This window comes from Triticum dicoccoides, chromosome 1B, assembly GCF_002162155.2.
Source record: "Triticum dicoccoides isolate Atlit2015 ecotype Zavitan chromosome 1B, WEW_v2.0, whole genome shotgun sequence".
Taxonomy (NCBI): domain Eukaryota; kingdom Viridiplantae; phylum Streptophyta; class Magnoliopsida; order Poales; family Poaceae; genus Triticum; species Triticum dicoccoides.
Genome location: NC_041381.1, coordinates 79,331,379 through 79,353,633, shown reverse-complemented (window position 1 = coordinate 79,353,633; position 22,255 = coordinate 79,331,379). Strand labels below are relative to the sequence as shown.

The 22,255-nt window shown below is 42.9% G+C and overlaps 1 protein-coding gene and 1 long non-coding RNA gene across 2 annotated transcripts; one reads left to right on the top strand and one right to left on the bottom strand.

Annotated features, from left to right (window-relative positions):
• Positions 1 to 243: 243 nt before the first annotated feature.
• Positions 244 to 7,905, top strand: LOC119320641. The gene is made up of 13 exons (XM_037594646.1): positions 244 to 310; positions 426 to 523; positions 610 to 5,015; positions 5,106 to 5,256; positions 5,338 to 5,608; positions 5,686 to 5,788; positions 5,869 to 5,984; positions 6,048 to 6,126; positions 6,223 to 6,361; positions 6,525 to 6,681; positions 6,762 to 7,056; positions 7,126 to 7,188; positions 7,267 to 7,905. The coding sequence occupies exons 4-11, from the start codon at positions 5,116 to 5,118 to the stop codon at positions 6,875 to 6,877; spliced, it is 1,122 nt and encodes a 373-aa protein (XP_037450543.1). The 5' UTR covers positions 244 to 310; positions 426 to 523; positions 610 to 5,015; positions 5,106 to 5,115; the 3' UTR covers positions 6,878 to 7,056; positions 7,126 to 7,188; positions 7,267 to 7,905.
• Positions 7,287 to 8,906, bottom strand: LOC119320652. The gene is made up of 3 exons (XR_005155047.1): positions 8,306 to 8,906; positions 8,063 to 8,180; positions 7,287 to 7,348 (listed from the first exon to the last, which is right to left on the bottom strand). It is a non-coding gene; the product is annotated as an uncharacterized LOC119320652 (long non-coding RNA).
• Positions 8,907 to 22,255: the final 13,349 nt, after the last annotated feature.

Below are 22,255 nucleotides of genomic sequence, written 5' to 3'. Positions count from 1 at the left end.
CCGTAGTGGATTTTCCAGATTTTTATTTAGAAACGGAGGTAGTAGATTTTTTTAGGGTGTACTAATATGAAATGAAGTGATTACCTTGCTATTGTTTTCTTGCTTCCGTATGCTCAGCAGTACCAAGGGTGCCTTACATTTTCACGTCACATTGTTTCCTCACAGTTTGCACAGTACAAACCCCTGAAAAACAAAAAACAAAGTTTCCATAGTACGTAAGTGGTCTCATGTGTCCCATCAGCATTACTCTTCACTTTACCCATTCTGTAGTCTTCTAGACTTCTCCGACCGTTCTTCTTTCTTCACACAAGTGAGAATTTCCTTGTCCGATCCCCTTTCTTCTCAGTGAAAATTTGCTATTGATGTTTATCTCCCGTCTGCATTCGTCCTAACTTGAAGCCACCCCGCATCTGGTGCTTCCACAGGGCGACCATCGACCGCGGCTAGTTTTCCTCCTTGTACACCTCCTACAGGTTGGTAAATGGCAATGTAGGGTATCATGCCCAAGGATCTGGAGCGCCAGGTAGGAGGCGAGATCGTCGATCTGCACGGTGTCGTTGATGTTGTAGTCTGTGCAATTGATTCGGTCATGGATTTCATCTCCCTCAGGTCTACAATTTTCTTGGATCCAGCTTTAGTATGAGCATGCTAGTGTTGTTTTCTTCCCTGAGCGTGCAAGCCAGACCCATGGACAATATTTCCACTGGAGGTAGCTCTAACGTCCTCCTCATCCTTCAAAGCGGCAACATTATTCGAATGTGAACTGCAGGTCCATTTTTTCGCTTTTCCTTACCGTGTCATATTTTTCCTTTTCCTTAAGGAAATGACTATTATTGATAATATTTTTTTGTGCAATTTTTGAAGAAGATACATAGTAGCTACTAATAAGTTAGTCAACATTTTGTAATGTAAGTATATATTTGAGCAGACACACCAATGCAAAATTATTACTATATATATGTACATAGATACATAGATACATACATACATACATACATACATATATATATATATATATATATATATGTGTATGTATATATATTCATTGTATTACCATGTATACTGGCTGTTCTTTTTTTGATTTGGTTGATGACAGTAATTTGTGAATGAGAAATACTCCCTCCGTCCCATAATACAAGACGTTATTACTTCCAATATGTGAGTTGTAGTGTTAGTTTGTTTATAACCCCCTCTACTTTTTTCCGGGCTTGGGACCGGCATTGGCAGTGTTAGGCCCCCCTACCCCTCTTAATATTCAACAAACTTACGAAAGAATTTGTACAGTTGTGATTAGCTATAGTTGAAATATTTCGCAGAGGATACTGAATATATAATAATTTAATATGAAGACCAGTCTGATTGCATTGTAATATGAATTATAATAATTTTCCCATGGTTTCACTATCAGTTTTCATGAAATACTAAGCTCGCACAATAAAACCCAAGATAATTTATTTTCTCGATGTTTGGTAGTAATGAACTATATCCACGCGTATAAAAATTAATAGATAATAGTGGAATATGAAAATAGGTCTGATAGCATTGTACATATGCAATATTACAATGTCCCAATACTTTTCCTATTTGTTTTTATGAAATAATAAGCTTGTAGAATCAAGTATTACATAATATAGATTTTTGATGTTTGGTAGTAATGCAGTATTTTCCACCTGTTGATGCATGTTTGCATTACTTTGGCAGGGTAGTAGACGATATTCGACCTGCTATATCATGTTAGCATAGTTAAGTCAGACTTTATTTGTAAACAGATTTTGAAGTGTAGTAAGTTCCTATATATGTAATTCTTACATAATAGTAAAGATTCATGTAGTGAAAGAAAAACATCATGTTGAAATTCTGTTATTTGTTCATACCTTTAGAATATTTCTGTATAGACTATGTTCTTGACCACATCATCCTCATTGCTATCTTCATCATCTATCATTACCAGCAGTCCCTCCCTTTTTGTTACTCTTGAGAAGGCTACGTATAACTGTCCATGTGTGAAAACTTGTTTAGGTAGATATAGTCCTACTTTGTTTAGAGATTGTCCCTGGCTCTTGTTGATAGTCATAGCAAAGAAAACTGATATAGGATATTGTCTCCTTTTTAGTACAAATGGGCACGCTGATTCAGTTGGTGACACGACTATTCTTGGAATATATACTTTTTCTCCCACATGGGTTCCAGTTATTATCTGTGCTTGAATGAATCTTCTTCCAAGATGAATAATCATCATCCTTGTACCATTGCATAACCCAACATTTTGGTTGATATTACGTAGTAGCATCACAGGTATGCCTACTTTTAATTTTAGCTCGTGATTTGGGATTCCAAGAAATGGTAAGCTATTCAGGAATTCGGTTGGATATGATAATTCTGTTTTTGCATTGAAGGTAGTTGCTTTGCATACTGCGTCACAGCTTCGATAAGTTTTCTCTTCACCTTGTATCTGATCCATTATGTATTCATTTATATCATGAACTGTTTCATTTCTTGGACATAATATTGCTCTCTCTTCTAAGTATTCTCGTTGGCTATACATGTCCTGCAAATTGGGATATATGCTCTCCATAATTGTTTTTTTGGATCATGTCCTTTCTTGAGAAGTATGTCATTTGGTATGTTTTTCAATTCCTCGCCTTATGATGATGTATTTTTTCCATCGCAATATTGAGAATCCACTCTTCAAATTCTTCTACCCTTTGTTTCTTTGATTAATCATTTGTTGTGCAGTTCAGCCGCATGTTTTTTGTTCGCTTCATTACATGGAAGTTCTTCCAAAGATAAGATCTTTTAATGGATGCAGTGACTATGTTGTGTCTTCTTCCTGGTATAATAGGAAGGATCTGGCGGGTGTCCCCTCCTAGAACCATTGTCATGCCACCGAATGGCCTGTCGCTGTTGTTCACATTTTTATGTCTTAATATATCCCTTCCTATCTAGCGCCTCAAAACATATCTTGTTTGCCATTGGAGCTTCATCCCATAGTATCAGCGACATCTTTTTTAGTAGGTCTGCCAAGTGTGAACCCTATTTGATGTCACACGTTGACTCTTCTGTAAGGATCAGTGGAATGTGGTGTGGGAAACGTCGTACCCGGTTCAGGGCGACGGCTTTGTGTTATAAAGATAGGGGCGCGACTCCCTGATAGCGTACAAGTTGTTGGGATAGAGACTTGAGATACAAGGGATAAGCTACTTGGAGTACAAGGGATAAACTAGAGAGAGAATATTGTTACAGAGAATATTTATCTAGTCTATCTAGCCTATGCGGTTGGCTAACCGAACCATCTTGAGCTGGGCCTGCCGAACCACCTTGACACCATACAATGTTATTTAACACCCTCCCTTAATCACAACTTGGTCAAGTTGAGATTACGCTTGAACTCTTCAAAACTTTTTGTAGGCAATGCTTTTGTGAAGCCATCTGCATCCTGATCTCGTGAATGCACAAAACGAATATCCAATTGTCTCTTTGCAACTCTTTCTCTGACAAAATGGAAATCTATCTCGATGTGTTTTGTTCTGGCATGAAAAACTGGGTTAGCAGATAAATAAGTAGCGCCCAGATTGTCACACCATAAACATGGAGTTTTAGTGTGCTTCACACCCAGCTCTCTCTCAACATGGACTGAACCCAGATAATCTCAGCAGTGGCATTTGCTAATGCTTTATACTCAGCTTCAGTGCTATATCATGATATAGTAGCTTGTTTCTTTGCACATCATGATATAAGATTTGGTCCAAAGAAAACTGCAAATCCACTAGTGGAGCGTCTGTCATCTATACATCCTGCCCAATCAGAGTCAGAAAAAGCACTGACAAGAGTTTATGAAGATTTGGTGAATGTAAGACCAAGATTCATAGTATCTTTCACATATCTCACTATGCGCTTGGCAGCAGTCCAATGAATAGTAGTAGGTGCATGAAGAAATTGGCATACTTTGTTTACTGCAAAGGATATATCTGGCCTTGTTAAGGTGAGGTACTGGAGTGCTCCTACTAGACTTCTATATCTAGTACTATCCTCTTGACCCAAGAGATCTCCTTCTTCAAGTGACAATTTTTCTGTGCTAGACAAAGGAGTTGGAGAGGCTTTACATCCTTGTAAGCCAACTCTTCTTACCAAATCAGCAGCATACTTTTCCTGAGAGAGATGAAGGCCATCTTCAGTGTTCTTTACCTCAATCCCTAGGAGGAAATGTAGGTCTCCCAGATCTTTAAGAGCAAACTCAGCACTTAGGTCCTTCAACAATCCTGTCACTGCTTCATTAGATGAACTTGTGACAATAATATCATCAACATAAATAAGAACAAAAATGGATGTTTTGGACTTATCTATTATTTAATTAAAACAAGAGTCAAATAAGACACCACGTGCGTCCACATAGATTAAATTATCTTGATCCTTAATTTTGTTTATCGATGGCTGAGATTAAAAGATGCAAACATTACGTAAAAAATATGTACACGTACAAGTATTAGAACATGGCACATACAAATAGTGCACACAGGTTTAAAAGAGCGTTCATGTCCATCGAAACAAAACTAGCACGCACAAACAAAAAAAACCTTCACATCAATGGGTCAAGGATAACAACAAACAATAGTCAAACCTAGACAAATAAGGAATCTAAACAAATAAGGACAGCCACCAGACCACGTGAGGAAAGTTCCAAAACAGAAACGATTACATGCAGATAAGACAAGTTTACAATATGATCTCCACACGGTCTCGGACACCCCAACCTAGACACCTTAACCCATTATATAAACAAGTGCACCTGGCCGCACAAGCACCCAACAAACAAGTAGAAGTCGGCAACCACGACGACTTGAACAAGGCACACGCAACTCGACATCCACACCGAAAGCCACCTCCAGCCGCTTCTTTTGACTTCCAACAAAGTCACGCCAGAGCACAGTCGACGCCCGACAAAGTTACGCCCAGCTGCTACAATCCACGTCGAAAGAAGTGACCGCAAAGCACTTCTGGCTTGCATCATCAGATTGGTAATTTTATTTAGTATGCTTACTTTCTTTTCGTTAGAAATCTTCATAAATAGTATATCAACTGACAAATTGTTCCTGTTAATTTTGAAGACATAACACTATGGCATACAAGAAGTTGAGCGACTTAACTACAAGGGGACAAAATTGGAACATTCAAGTGAAAGTAATGAGAATGTGGGATTCGATCAATCCTACGACCGATGAGCTTATTAGCCTAGATATGATACTAATGGATGAGCAGGTTTGTTTTTTAATATATTTAATTGGAATCTTTATGTCACATGAAGCAACAATTACTAACCATATTTTATTCTTTCGGCAGGGTGAAATAATCCATGTTACTATCTGGAAGAATCTTATAGACGCTTTTAGATCAAAGATCAATGAAAAATCTATTTATGCATTCAGCAATTTTAAGGTCGTGGAATCCACAAAATATAGGCCAGTGAGCAATGACATTAAAATATTTTTTGCATACAATACAAAGGTAAAGGAGATAAAAGAATCTTCAGAAGTTTTCCCAGATTATTGCTTCGAGTTTGCTACCATCGAGACACTAGAAGAAAGGGCAGAAAAAGATACACAATGCTCAGGTATGTTTATAGTTGTAATTTCGACTTCGAAATAGTTGATATTCTAATTGTTATATCACTAATATCCAAATATGCAGATGTCATTGGACTACTAACACAAATGAAGCATGTGGAGACAAGAATAACAAAGAAGAACCAACAACCTTCATATATCCGCGAGATTGAAATCCTAATGCCAGAGTAAGTGCATATGCATATGCATGTCTCAAATTTAACCAAACCTCCCCGTGTGCACTAACTTCTCGTATTAAATGCTTTAGGGGTGATAAAATCAGAATCACGTTATGGGGAAAGTTTGCTTATTTTTTGACCGAGGATGTAATCGGCAGCCAAACTGTCCTTATTATTACATCAACGATGGTACAGAGATTTAATGGTAAATCCATAAAACTTACATGTTATTTTTATCATTTAAAATTCTAACTGATGGATTAAATAGGTCTGTGCCTAAAGTCAACCAGTGCCACAAGAATATATATAGATCTGGATATACCAGAAACACAAGAACTTCTTGATAGGTATGAAATACCACCAATTTATTTATTTTCCACTTATAAATAGTGACTCACGTTCATTTAAGATTCAATATTATTATTCACTTCATGCATGTGCAGGGACTCGACAGAAGAAACCTTACCAAAAATGATCGGTATAGATAGGAGTAATCAAGGAACACTAGAAGAACAAATGTTTTATAGGAGGAAAACATTGGAACAACTTACTACAATGAGGCACGAAAACCAGCCAGACCAGGTAATGCATCGAATTTCAATAAATATGTCATTAGTCTTTGTAATATGAGTAAAATACATGCAAGGACAATTCATTCAATATTAATTATAATGAAACCATAATGTACTTATATATGTCTCTTAATCCCCTACCCCTACCCCAATGCTAACGTTGATTTTTTTAGAATTTTGTCTTCACAACAATAGCTACAATAGACTGTTTGCAAGAAAATATTCAATGGTGGTACATGTCATGTGTAAGTGTCACAAATTGGCTACTAAAGAAACCGACAAGTATTATTGCAAGAATTGTGGTATATATCCAGAAAAGGTCACACCACGGTAAGCATATTATATTACTAAAATATGAACAAGCATTGTTATATTGTATTTACTCTCCACTAACATGAATTGTATGTTAGGTATCGTGTTCGTCTTCAAATTAGTGACCATACATCTACTACAAGCTGCACTTTATTTGACGAGGAGGCTGCAAGATTGCTTAATATGTCTGCATCTAAGTTGCTGGACACACTAGATGGGAAATTAGAAGAAGCGCCAAAGATTATTCAACAATTATGTGGAAAAAGACTTATATTTTGATTCAAGCTCAATGATAGTAATCTCACATTTGGCACACAAAACTATGCAGTAAAAAGAACATTTGTTCCTGATGATAAGATTGAGATGCTCTACTTGGACAATAAAGCCGAGGAGGTAAAGTTGCATTAACTTTTTACCATTTTTAGAATTCCTTAACTAATTAATCTTACATATGTTGCACAGGAACTGATGGATGATGAGGTTGACATCGTATTAATGAAGAAGCAGAACATGCTAGATAGAAAGGTGATTGATTTTTTAAAACTATATACACACTTTAGATTTTATAGATGTGTCTAATTTTAAAAATGTATATGTTTGCAGTCAAAGAATAATAAAGTTTCACCTGGCGAACTTTCATGCGAACTGGTGCCTGTGAAAGAGGAGCCACATGACATCAATGGGACTACATTAAACAAAGATAAGAGTCAAGACAAAATATCGTCATCATCCCGTGAGCTCCGAAGTGGCAATAAAAGGAGACTGAGATCTGTTGTAATATCAGATGACTCGGAGGATGAATGCATTGAGACGAATATGCCTAAACAAAATGAAAAAGGTGTCCGCGGTAACAAGAAATGTGTTAAAGCAAAAGCCAAAAATACAATGCTTGAAGATGAAGATGAAGTACAGAAAGCAAGGCCCAGGAGAACAAGGATGTTATCTAGATAATTAGTGGATCAGTAGCTTATGAACATGATAAGTAAGAGTACTTGACATGGATGAGGATAAGAAGGATATTATTAGATTAAGGGTGTGAGTGTTACCAATGTTCTTAGACATCTAGGTAATTAGTGGATCAGTAGCTTATGAAATAAATAGTACAATAGTCTATTTGTATCGACCAAGATAAGTAAGAGTATTTGACATCGACTTGGATAAGAAGGATATTATTATATTAAGAGTGTGAATGTTACCAATGTTCTAAAACAGATTGATTTACTTTCTTCATGTACTTTCCTTTATGTACAAGCTATTTTCAGCAAATATGTACAAACCATCACAATAGGTAGAAACACACTACAGGACCATAGTTTCCACATTAGGATTCAAGTCACAATTTGAAGAAATTATAATTTGGCAAATCTATACCAGACCATCGCCATATAGAGGAACATACCAGTGATAAGCAAGTCAATGGCGTCTTGCTGGCAACTGGAATATGTTTCTCCGTTACTTGATGTGGTTACTAGACGTTACTTCAGAAAATTCAACAAGTTAGCTTTTGCACAACAAACCTATACAAAAATTAATATCCAAGGTGACATATTAAAACATTAGAAGATAAGGCCTTTACAGCTTAAGAAAATAAACAAGAATTAATCTTCGGTACAAAGGATGCATATCATCAGTTTGCAATTACATTTAAAGTAGTCTGACAGCAAGAACAATGAGGAGGACATCATCTCACGGTAGTCAGATCCAATCATTCACCACCAGCAGGTGACTCGGTGAGTTCCCTTACAACCTCCTCCACTGGGCCAAACTACAACACCTCTGCCATGGTTTTCTAGCCGTCGGCCATGTCATCTTGGCCGAAACCCTTGAGAACGCTCCACCGAACTCCACGAGGTCGTCTAGGATCTAGATCCTTGAGAACACGACGAACGCGTCCGTGCACTCCACACAACGGCAAACTGCGCCAGACGAAGAGAAGTTGGAAGAAATTAATGGAGAAGTGCAGTCGCAATGGTTTGGGAATTAGTCCGCTGATGGCAAGCGACGAGATCTTCATCAGCTGGATAATGGAGAGGTGGTGCAGGCGGATGGATAAGGTTACTGGTGGGGATCGACTGAGCTGAGAGATTTTTTCTTTTATAAAAGAGGAGAGTTCCACGTACACGATAACCTGTACGGGTTGGTTTATACGGGCTGGTCATTTTCTAAATGACTAACATGGGCCTGCAATAAAACTGTTGGGCCTGAATAGGCTTCAATATATGGGGTATGTAAACTTGGGTTTGGAATTTATCTCTCTATACCGTGATCGTTAAAAACCCGGTTCCGACTCCTTATCAAATAGGCTGATACGAGGACGTGTTAGCGTACTGCCCTTAAATAGCCGGAACTTACACTTCGATTAACCAAGGGATCATATCATCTAGACCTTTGGATCATCGGCCCGTCAAAAACAAAGTCGACAAGATTAATTAGAATCGACCTAGATTTAATCGCTGGAAGAACTTGCACACGAATCAGGCTTGCCAGACTTCAGATTAGAAGGTAAATGCCCTCCGTGGAAAACTACTACTATCAGCAGTTCAAAGCGACCTCATGATTTTTTTATTCATTATTACATTGTTTCACATTTAGGCATATAATTATAATACTAACTAAAAAACTATTCTTACACGTCTTGCCTTTGATCTAGACATAAACACTATTTTCTTTGCGAAAACAGTACCAGCTTCTGTTATGAACTAAAACTGACACAAAGAATGATAAAGTCATGGCAGCAATACAAAGATATGCTCTAATCATTTGTACATGGTACAAAATATTTTCCAGGATCGCTACAGGATTTGCTTTGAAGCAAAGATACAATTACGACAATAATTAGCACAGGCGTGTGAAGCTTTACAAAAATTTAAAAAAATACAAGAAAACACAATCAGGTATATCATTGACCTTTTTCTATCTTCATGTAATGCACACTATTGGTACTTCTCTAACATATATATTTGAAAGATAGCCCTTAGAAAAAAGTGCAGAACCTAATAATTTTATGTATAGTGCTAAAATGATTTTAGAGAGTACTTCGCCGTAGTAATTCCCAAGGAGCAACTGTCGCTCACTGAGAAGCACACAGTCACAGCAATAATGCCATCCTCTGCAGCTCGAACCACACAACAGAATAATACTGAAAGCATGATCATAAGTATTATAGGTTGTTTCTACATGCAGCCGGCATCTCCTATTTAGTGCATATACTGTTACTTTCTTGACGACATTGTGCATAAAGTAGCTTTCAAATATATGGTACTATATTGCTAAAAGAATATTCAATGCAGAAATGAAGGGACAGTACACCTCAAAATCCGCAGGCCAACTTACAAAAGAAGCTAGAGAAGCTATTATCAGGAGGAAACAACAACTCCAAGAAAAAAGGAGTAAGAGATGCAGGAATACACAGGAAACAACCAATAAAAAATAAGAAGATGCTTCACGGAAGAGAAAGGAACAAATCAAAGAAAGAACAAATGTGAAGCATGCAAGAACAAGTGGGAGCGACAATGACCTTGGAAGCAACATCAAAGAAACAAACAGCAGCACTACGTCCGAGAGTTATTATAGCAAAATATGGAACTTTGAAAAGCCAACATATAGATGTGAACATTGCAATGCAATACTATGGTGTGAAGAAAGATTAAATTCTCATAGAGGAACCAAAAAACCTTCTTTTGGAATTTGCTGCAAACAAGGTAAGATTGACCTACCAAAGATGGCACACCCTCCACCTTACCTCGCAGGATTATTAACAGGTGAAGGAAGTGATGCAACAAACTTCAGAGAAAATATCAGGTCATACAACTCAATGTTCTCATTCACAAAGAAATAAACAAAGGCAAAGGGCCATATGTTTTTAGACTGCATGGCCAGACTATCACCATATTGGAACTCTTCTACCTGAAGAAGGTAACAAACCTCGATTTTCCCAGCTTTACATTTATCAGACAGAAAATGAGGTGCAAAACAGGATAGATGCTTCAAGATGCAATGATAATAAATCAACGGTGGACCCTGCCATTGTCAAATAACTACAAAAAATGCTTGATGAGAACAACATCCTCGCAAAATCTTTCAGAATGGCAAGAGATAGATTCAGAGAAGAATACTACCATGATTACACACTTAGAATACTTGGGAAAAGGAACTGAACACACAACCTTCCATCTACATCGGAAGTTGCAGCATTGGTTGTAAGAGACCCAACTGGAGAGAGCGAAGGACGAGATATCGTTGTCGAGTACAAAAATATGGAGCCTCACAGAATATCGGAAATCCATCCAAAATTAATGTCGATGCAGTACCCATTGTTGTTTCCATATGGAGAAGACGGCTTCAAGCTTGAAATACCTTACAAGCAAACAAAAGAAGGTGACAAAAGCAGGAAATATGTAACTATGCTGGACTACTACGCATCCTACCTACAGCAAAGACCCGACCAAGGAATGTCGCTGCTAACGTCTAGACATCTATCTCTGCAATTTTGGGTAGATGTTTACACATGCATTGAGCAAAACAAACTAAATTGGATCAGGAATAATCAAGGGAAGCTACGAACTGAACTTTACAGTGGACTGCAGGACGCGATTGAGCGAGGGGACACCAGAACAGAGCAGGTTGGAAAGAGGATAATTGTACCTTCATCTTATATAGGAGGCAGAAGAAACAAGGCACAGAACTTGCAAGACACTTTTGCAATATGCCGTTGGGCTGGATATCCAGACCTATTTATAACATTCACATGCAACGCGAAGTGGCCCGAGATCCAATACATGCTAGATGAAGCAGGAGGAGGCCTAAATCCAGCCGACCGGCCAGATATTGTTGACCGAGTATTCATGATAAAACTGAAGGAGCTAATGAGAGACATCATTGTGAAGAAACACTTTGGAGAAACTATATCAAGTAAGATCAGCCGACTTCTCATCGCTAACTAATAGAACCTAAAGTTTAAATTTTTTAGCACACCATAGCCTTTGTCTATTTACTAAAATGCTTCAGAAATCTAACAAAATCAAACTTTTAATCAATGCAGTTATCTACACAATAGAGTTCCAGAAGAGGGGACTCCCGCATGCGCACATATTGGTATTCCTCAAGGAGAATTACAAGTGCAAAGGACCATCAGAAATCGATCAAATAATCAGTGTGGAGATCCCACACAAAGATGTCGATCCTGACGGATATGCAGCTGTTGAAAACTTCATGATGCACGGGCCTTGCGGAGAGGCAACTACAAAATCACCATGCATGATGGACAATAGATGCACTAAACACTTCCCAAAATGATATAATGTCGATACCACAATCGATGAGGATGGCTTTCCAGTATATAGAAGGCTTTTGGTCAAATTCCAAGCTCACATAAATGTCGAGTGGTGCAACAGGTCCAGGTCAATCAAGTACCTATTTAAGTACATCCATAAAGACGGCGACCAAGTAACAGCCTTACTAAAGGAAAGAGACGCGGCAAACAACTATGATGAAATCAAGAAATACCTAGAGATGAGATACATATCAACAACTGAAGCATGCTGGCGGATATTCCAGTTTGATCTACACCATTGTGATCCACCAGTGAGAGACTGCCATTCCACAATGAAAATGAACAACAAGTTATTTTTCCAGACTCAACTGACATCGAGAAGATAGTAAGAAAGCCAGGAACCGCAAGTACTAAGTTCACTGAGTGGATGGAGGCAAACAAAATACATGAGGTGGGAAAGAATTAACCTATGCAGAATTCCCATCAAAATTTGTATGGAAAAGTGACACCAAAACATGGGAGGAACGGAAAAGAGGCTTTGCTATTGGTAGAATCTACTATGCACACCCTGCAAGTGGAGAGCGGTATTATATGAGAATGCTTCTAAACACAAAGAAAGGATGCACATCATTTGTGGATATTAGAACAGTTAATGAAGTTGTTCACCCAACACACAAATCAGCATGCCAGGCGCTTGGTTTTCTTGATGATGATAGTAAGTGGATTGAATGCATCAATGAAGCATCAACATGGGGATCAGGGACACAATTACGACAGCTATTCATCACAATTTTACGCCATTGTGAGGTTACCAGCCCAAAGATGTTGTGGGATTCAACATGGGAGGCACTATCTGAAGATATCCAGTACAAAAGAAGAATTATCCTAAACTTTCCTACGCTGCAGCTCACTGATTCTAAAAAAAGCATATGCTCTGATCGAGATAGAGAACGTAATGAGGCAAGCAGGAAAGACACTAAAGGACTATCCAGACATAGAACTACCAAATGCTACAGAACTTGAACAACTTGGGAACAGAATGATAAATGAAGAACTTAGCTACGACATGGAAGCACTAAAGAGTGAGCACCAAACCATAATAAGCAATCTTAACCATGACCAGGAAATGGCCTTTGATGCAATAATAGAGTCAGCTGAGAGAGGACAAGGAAAATAGATATTTGTAGAAGGCTATGGTGGCACAGGCAAAACTTATCTATGGAAAGCAATTACAACGAAACTACGATCAGAGGGAAAGATAGTGCTTGCGGTAGCATCATCTGGCATTGCAGCTTTGCTGCTCCAAGGTGGAAGAACAGCGCACTCAAGATTCCACATTCCAATAAATATCACGGAAGAATCAACATGTGAAATAAAACAAGGCTCACATTTGGCTGAACTGGTAAAGAAGACCTCACTGATATTGTGGGACGAGGCTTCGATGGAAAACAAACACTGCTTCGAGGCACTAGACAAAAGCCTTAGGGATATTCTAAGGTTCACAAACCAAAACAGTAACGAAAGGCCATTTGGTGGCATGACCGTGGTGCTAGGAGGCGACTTCAGACAAATACTTCCAGTCATAACAAAGGGAAGGAGAGAACAGATAGTAAATGCCTCAATCAAAAGGTCATACCTATGGAAGCACTTCGAAATATTTAGCCTAACTGAAAATGTGCGGTTGAAGTGCCTGTCAGAAGATCCAATACAAAAGCAAAATGTGGCTGAATTTGCAGAATGGATATTACAAATTGGCGACGGAAAAAGAACAAACGATGAAGGGGATGATTGGGTAAAAATACCTAAAGACATAATTCTACATAAAGGAGAAGACCCCAAAGAAGAGATAGTCAAAAGCACGTACCAAAACTTGCAACAAAACTACCGTGACCGTGAATTTCTCGAAGAAAGAGCAATACTATGTCCAAGGAATGAAACAATTGAGAAGATAAATGACTACATAATGAGCCAAATACAAGGGGAAGAGGTGACATACGTAAGCTTGGACACTGTATGCAAGGCAACAATGAAGTACAACACAATGGAGAATATGTGTCCAACAGAGTTTCTTAACAACATGACCATCCCAGGAATTCCAAACCACGAGCTAAAACTGAAGGTAGGTTTGCCGGTGATGCTCCTACGCAACATCAATCAAGCAGCAGGTTTATGCAATGGTACAAGAATGACTATTACACAGCTGGGAAACAGGTACATTGAGGCACAAATAATCACAGGAACACATGTCGGTGACAAGGTATACATACCTAAAATCATTATGTCACCAAGCGACTCAAAGTGGCCCTTCGTGCTGAAAAGAAGGCAATATCCTCTATCAGTTTGTTTTGCAATGACAATAAATAAAAGCCAAGGTCAATCCCTAAACATGGTGGGTCTACAGCCTAGGCAAGTCTTCTGCCATGGGCAACTATATGTGGCACTATCAAGAGTCACAAGCAGAGAAGGATTAAAGGTGCTGATTGACGACACGGAGTGCCCAAGCGAAGATAGCGCAAAAAATATAGTATACAAAGAGATTTTCTATTTTTTTTGTTACTCAAGTAAATGTATATCGGGGCCAAATCATGATTTAAAAAAAATACAATGTATGGTTCAGAACTGTGGCGTCCATGTGTTGTTAGATATGACCGGAAATAATGTATACAAAACGATATTACAGATTGGATTTCTCATTATTTCGTAACAAGAAATAAGAACATAACAATGCAGATTATTATTGCCATACACTGCTTTCCTGAATAGAGATGTTAACAAATGTGTACAGCTAGCTGACTTTCTGCATGGGCAAAAGTTTCAAAATCTTATTGCAGATCTGGAATAATAACCAGTCTGAAACATGATTCTCACAAATCTACAATTTGGTAAAATTTGAATGTCAATTGTATCAGAATATATTACAAGTTCATCCATCATAATTTTTACACTAATGTCAGTTTGATTCCCTAAAAAATGCAATGTACATAAATTGCAGAACTGAATATAGATCCATGCATTAACAACAAAAGTATGTACGACATTATCTAAAAAGTTCAAATTACAATGGCATAATCAATGCTAGGATGTAAACACGAATACTTCAAATTTTAAAAATGTAAAGCCAAATATCTGAATTTACATTTAATATAAAAAATTAAATTATGATGCAGATTATGGAAAGCAAGAGGCGAATGGGAGAGTACAAAGGGATTCTGTTGGTGTACTAGAGTAGGGGTACCCTAGTATCCCGAACTTGTGCACGGGCAGTTGCAGCGCCCCGCGGCAAGGCTTGCCGGACGACCGCCAGGGTCCTCCGTAGGTTCCTTTGGAGCCATTCGAGAACAGAGTATTTAAGATGAAGAGACAAGGCCCCGGCAAGAGGAGCTTGCCGGGAAGAGACAAGGCCCCGGCAAGAGGAGCTTGCCGGGAAGGCCAACCACGGCACCTCAAGAAACTTGCCGCGATGCACCGCGCGTCCCGGCAAGGACCGGCGAGCGACAAGCTTCCGGATGCGACAAGACGACGACCCCGACATACTCGCCGGGGGCCCGCTGCCACTCTATACCCGCGCTCCAGCGCACCCACCCGCGTGTCACCATGAGACTTTCTCATGGGCGCGTGGCGGGAGCTTGTGCAGCCGGGGGTACGCGGTGGCAAGCGGAGATGAAGAGGAGGCCATCGTGGCAAACGGTGGCGCTCCTAGAGGTCACTTTTTGCACTGTTTAGGCAACTCAGACGGGCATTCAATGACCTTGTCCCCTTCCGTCAGAGTTAGGTAGGATACACTGTGTCCACAGTAGCGGTAGCTGCACCTACCGCATTCTTTTCCATTTTTACCCTTCTAGTCTACGTTGCCACCTGTCGGTGACCCCTTGAGAGTATAAAAGGAGGCCCAAACGCAACGTAGAGGGGGTTCGGTTCCATTCGGGCCCGTTAGGTTCGGCTCATTCGAAACACCAAGAACATTCCCACGCTCGGTCTGGTAGCGTTCATCGCTCCTGAGCAAGAACTCAATACAATCAAGCAAGCAGGAGTAGGGTTTTACGCATCCGTGCGGCCCGAACCTAGGTAAACTGCTCGTGTGCACTGCCTCGATCCGCTCTTCGTACGACCTCCGCCCCCCTTCGAACCGAAAGGGGCTCGGTCCGCCGATCCCCATAGGTCCCCGACATCTTTGGCGCGCCAGGTAGGGGGGCGTCGAGATTGTGTGAACCCGATCCGGCGTGCACGCGAGCTAAATGTTCATCGTCTTCATCGACATGCCACCGAAGAAGAAGGATTCGGAGGCAGCTGTTTCGTCTGCGTCGCTTTCACCGCCTCCGGAGCAAACGGGCGGTGGAGTGGACGCCGGCGGAAGAATGGGCGTCGACGAGGGAGCTCTCAGTGCGGCCAAGTCCAAGGACAAGGCGGCACAGACCTCGGCGTCCATGCGTATACCGCGCCCGTCTCAGGAGGTGCGGGACCAGCAGCGTCACGGCGTTCGCAGCGCCATACGTCCGCTGGGCCAAGATCAAGCTGGTGGTTCTCGTGGCGTCCAAGACCAGCATGCACATCAACATGCTGGCTCGAGCGAAGTACGGTCGCCTGGACGGGACACTGCTCCTTCTAACGTGGTTAGGAGTCCGAGCATGCCCCGCTCCTCGCACCGTTCACCTCTGCCGCCCACCACTCCAGCAGAAGCCTTGGCGCGAGCTCAACTGCTCCTAGACTACCCTCTGACGACAGACAAGACCGACGAGTGGAGGGCCACTATACAGAGCCTCATCGGCTTCGCCAACGGCGACACTGCGCGGCAACCAAGCACCTCGCTGCCACGGCAAGACTGCCGGACGCGAGCCGATGGCAACAAGACTGGGGGAGGTGCGACTTCCATGCACTCTCCACTACGAAGGCCAAAATTGCCAACTCGCCGGGTCCAACCCGACAGCGGCTCCACCGCGTCGTCGGACCCACGAGCTCGTCGCGACCAGCGCCAAGTTCTCCACGAACGGCAACAAGAGGACGCTCGTACTCGCATCGAGCGCCGAAGAGAAGCGCGGCATCAATCTGACCAGCGCGCTGGGCCCTCTGTCGACATGCACGCGCCGGGGGAGCCAGGCAACTTGCCGTACGCGGTAGGTTGCCCTGCATTCACTCATGAGCTGCGGCAGGTCCAGTGGCCCAGCAAGAAAAACTTCAAACCAGACGTACCAGAGAAGTACGACGGCAAGACGCATCCGTCGGAGTTCCTCAGCATCTACACCATCGCGGTGCAGGCTGCCAGGGGACGGGACGACAAGATCCTTGCCAACTACTTCCTGCTGGTGGTCAAGCCCAACGTCAGGTCCTGGCTCATGCACTTGCCGGACAACTCCATCTCCTCTTGGGCAGATCTATGCCATCAGTTTGTCGGCGCCTTTACAGGCGGCCACAAACCACATGGCCAAGAAAGCGATCTTCATCTGCTCGCCCAGAAGGAAGGAGAGCCACTGCGCAAGTACATTCAGAGATTCAGCCGTGTACAGCACAACATCCCAGACGTCCACCCTGCCGCGATCATCAGCGCGTTCCATCAGAACATGCGGAACTGCAGGATGAGGGAGGAGATGGCGATGTGTAAGATCAGAAACGTCAGCGAGCTTTACGCCCTGGCCGACAAGTGTGCGCGCGCTGAAGAGGGGAGGAGACTCCCCGGAGAAAATACAGGAGCAGGAGGATCCGACAGTGAGGATGCCGCCCCGGCAAGGAAAGGCCGGCGGCGGAACAACAGAAGGAAAAAGGGCAAGGAAGTGCTAGCTGTCAAGCATACCGGCAACGGAGGTGGCGCCAAGGAAGCTAAAGCTGGTGGCTCCGGCAAGGAGGCCCAGCCTGTGGCGGCCGCCGACAAGTAGGACAGCTCCGGCAAGCAGTATTGCAAGATCCACCGCACCAAGGGTCACGATCTCCAGAGCTGCAAGAAGGTCGAGCAGCTTGTTGAGCTGCAAAAAGCTGAGTACGAGCGGCGCGACAAGGAGAAGGCCCAGGAAGGTGCTGGAGGAGCCGGCAAGAAACGCCCCGGCCGGGGAGGACGCCGTGGCAAGGCCAAGCAGCGGCAAGGAGACAGACCTCCCCGCGGCCGCGACAAGGATGAAGATGACGACGACGACGAAGACATGGATGATGACGAGGCCGACGAGCAGGAGTTTCAGAAAGCCACAGAGGTCTTGTGCGTTGATGGTGGCGCCTCTCTGCATACTTTGCACCGCCAACTCAAGCAGTGGATGCAGGAAGTAAATGCAGCAGAGCCATCCATAGAGTCACGCAAGCTCCTGAAATGGTCCAGCACGCCTATCATCTTCGATATTGAGGACCACCCTGATCACGTAACTGCGGTCGGGTGCTTGCCGATGTTGGTTTCTCCAACTATCCACATCCTCAAGGTCGCGAAGATGCTAGTTGACGGCGGGCCGGCTTGAACCTGATATCCTCCGTGGTCCTCCAGGAACTCCAGATCCCTGACAGCGAGCTCGAGGAGACTGGCACGTTCCAAGGAATCAGCCCGGGAAGGAGCAAGCCGAAGGGAAAGATCACGCTACCGGTCACATTTGGCAGCGAGCTGAACTTCAGGACTGAGAGGGTCACGTTTGACGTTGCCGACTTTCCATTACCTTACAATGGAATCCTTGGCCGTCCAGCACTCGCCAAGTTCATGGCAGCCTCTCACTATGCGTACAACGTACTCAAAATGCCAGGCCCGATAAGTGTCATCTCTGTCCCTGGCGACAAGAAGGACGCCCTTATCTGTGCCGACAAGATCTACCGGGAAGCAGCAGCCGCAGCTGATCGCGAGCCACTTGCCGCTGAAGCTCCCGGGGGGAAGAAGAAGACCAAGTCCGGCAAGAGCTCTAATGCCCACTCCGGCAAACGCACCTCTTCGGAGTGCTGCGCTACCGTCGAGGACGCACCATCGAGCTCCACCGGCAAGTTTAAGAAGACGATGGCAGCTCCACCAGAGACCAAGAAGGTGTCCACCAAGGAGGACGGCACTGGTGGTACCTTCACCATCAGTGCCACTCTCAACCCCAAATAGGAAAGCGCGCTCGTTGCTTTCCTGCGGGCGAATGTCGACGTGTTTGCATGGCAACCGTCTGACATCCCCGGTGTTCCCAGGAAAGTGATTGAGCACCACCTAGCCGTTTGTCCTCATGTGCGGCCCGTCAAGCAGAAAGTCAGGAAGCAAGCAGTGGAGCGCCAAGAGTTTATTGCAGAAGAAATCAAGAAGCTGGAAGCAGCAGGCCTTGTCAGAGGAGTGCTCCACCCCACGTGGTTGGCCAATCCTGTAGTCGTGCGCAAGGCCAACGGGAAATGGAGGCTTTGTATAGACTTTACTGATGTCAATAAAGCTTGTCCCAAAGACCATTTCCCTTGCCGCGCATTGACCAGATTGTTGACTCCACAGCCGGATGTGATTTGCTTTCATTTCTTGATGCATACTTAGGATACCATCAGATTTTCATGGCAGAAGAAGATGAAGATAAAACCGCGTTCATCACCCCATGTGGCACATACTGTTTCGTACGGATGCCCTTCGGGTTGAAGAATGCTGGATCAACATTTGCAAGGGTGGTCCACGTTGCTTTTGAGCCCCAGATACACAGAAATGTGGAAGCCTACATGGATGATATAGTGATCAAGAGCAAAGACAAGGCTACTCTGATTCAAGATCTAGATGAAACTTTTGCAAATCTGCGCAAGATCAACCTCAAGCTCAATCCCGAGAAGTGCGTGTTTGGAGTCCCTTCCGGCAAGCTTCTCGGGTTCTTTGTGTCACAGAGGGGGATTGAAGCCAATCCCGACAAGATCAAAGCCATCGAGCAGATTGAAGCACCAAAGCGCGTCAAGGATGTACGAAGGCTTGCCGGTTGCGTGGCTGATCTCAGCAGGTTTATCTCTAAGTCCGCAGAGCGCGCCTTGCCGTTTTTCAAAATATTGAAAAAGGCAGGTCCGATGAAATGGACTCCGGAAGCGGAGGCCGCGCTACAGGACTTGAAGAGGTACCTGTCCTCCACTCCAATACTTGTCGCACCTAAGCCACAAGAAAAGTTGTTGCTGTATCTAGCAGCAACCAATCAAGTGGTTAGTGCTGTGTTAGTAGCAGAGAGGGAGGCGGACGATGAGCCGGCAACCGCAGCAAGTGAATCCAGTGAGCAGGGGGCTTCTCCGACAAGCTATGGTCTCGACAAAGATGGATCTGCGCAGGCATGCAAGGAGGTGCAGAAGAAAATGGTGCAGCGCCCAGTTTACTTTGTTAGTTCCCTTCTGCAGGGGGCTAGATCAAGGTATTCTGGCGTGCAGAAATTGCTTTTCGGCCTTCTCATGGCCTCGAGAAAGCTGCGCCATTACTTCCAGGCACATGAAATAACAGTTGTCACTCGCTTTCCGTTGAAGAGGATATTGCAAAATCCAGAAGCAACAGGAAGGATTGTCGAGTGGGCACTGGAACTGTCAAGCTTTGGCCTCAAGTTTGAGAGCACTTCAACTATACAGAGCAGAGCATTGGCAGAATTCATAGCGGAGTGGACGCCAACACCAGATGAAGAAACTCCAGAAACGAGCATCCCCGTCAAAGAGGCAAGCAAAGAATGGTTGATGTACTTTGATGGTGCCTTCTTGCTGCAAGGCGCCGGTGCTGGCGTGCTGCTTATCGCACCCACCGGAGAACACGTCAAGTACGTAGTTCAGATGCACTTTCCCAAGGAGCAAGCAACGAACAATACCGCAGAGTATGAAGGTTTGCTTGCCGGCCTCAGAATTGGAGCCGACCTTGGGATCAACAAGCTCATTGTCAGGGGTGACTCGCAGTTGGTCGTCCGCCAAGTAAACAAAAGCTATCAGAGTCCATTGATGGAAGCATATGTTGATGAAGTGAGGAAGCTAGAAGAACACTTTGACGGCCTGCAAATGGAGCACGTTCCACGAGCTCAGAACGATATTGCTGATGGCCTGTCAAAGTGCGCAGCACTAAAGTTACCTGTGGAACCAGGGATCTTTGTGCTCAAGCTGACTCAACCATCCGTAACACCGTCGACTGGACAGAGTAAGAAGAGGAAGTTGGTGTCTAACGACTACTTTTCGGCAGACCTTCCCGAAGCCGCCGCCAAGAAGGTCCCCAAGATCGACGCCAAGAGTGCTAAGGAGCAGTCTGCTCCGCCGAACCTCTTGGTTTGTTCTGTTGAAGCAGACGCTCCCGACAAGCTTTGCTCCGGCAAGCTTGCCGGGGAACATCACGCTCCGACCGAATCGCAGGTTCTTGCCGTAGAAGCGGATGTTCCCACAGCAACAGATACGCCTTCACTAGTAGAAAACAGGGCTTTCGTCCAGGCCAGTTTAGCCCATTAGTCCCGGTTCAATCCAGAACCGGGACCAATGGAGCTATTTGCCCCGGTTCGTGAGCCCAGGGGGCCGGCCGGGCCACGTGGGCCATTGGTCCCGGTTCGTCCGGACCTTTTGGTCCCGGTTGGTGGGACGAACCGGGACCAATGGTCCTGGCTCCTGGCCCACCACTATTGGTCCCGGTTGGTGGCATGAACCGGGACTAAAGGGTTACCTTTAGTCCCGGTTCATGCCACCAACCGGGACTAAAGGGTTGGCCCTCGTTGCACCCAGCTTTCAGTCCCACCTCGCCAACAGAAGGGCGCCCACACCTGTTTATAAGCCCGTCCCTCTCTGTGTTGTTGATCTCCTCTCAAAGTGAAAATATATGCACCTATAGAGGAAATTGGACCTAAATTAATAAATAGAAATTGATTATGAATTTATGTTTAATTTTCTCTATAAGTGCATCTATGTTCACTAACAGAGAAGTTTTTATTTTTTGTGACCTAAAAGAAAAAAGAAATCACCAAAAAACTGTAAGTATTTATTTCTAAGTAGAACTGAAAAAATAATGGCACTAGTAAAGTTAATCACAAACTTCAAATTCACACAAATTTCAAAGAATTCAATTTAACTATTCACACAAATTTCAAAGAATTAAAAAATAAAGCAAAAAACCAAAAGAAAATAATTAATGCAGAAAACAAAACAAAAAAACTGGAAAAAACTAAAAATAGCAACAATAAGTATTTTATTGTAAGTAGAAACAAAATAAAATGAATAAAGCAACAAAGAAAACAAAAAAAGAGTTTCCAAATTTGAAAACTAATGGCACTAACAGAAAGTTTATAATTTTTTTAAAACTAAAAGCAAAAAAAATTAAAAAATAAAGCAAAAAACCAAAAGAAAATAATTAATGCAGAAAACAAAACAAAAAAACTGGAAAAAACTAAAAATAGCAACAATAAGTATTTTATTGTAAGTAGAAAC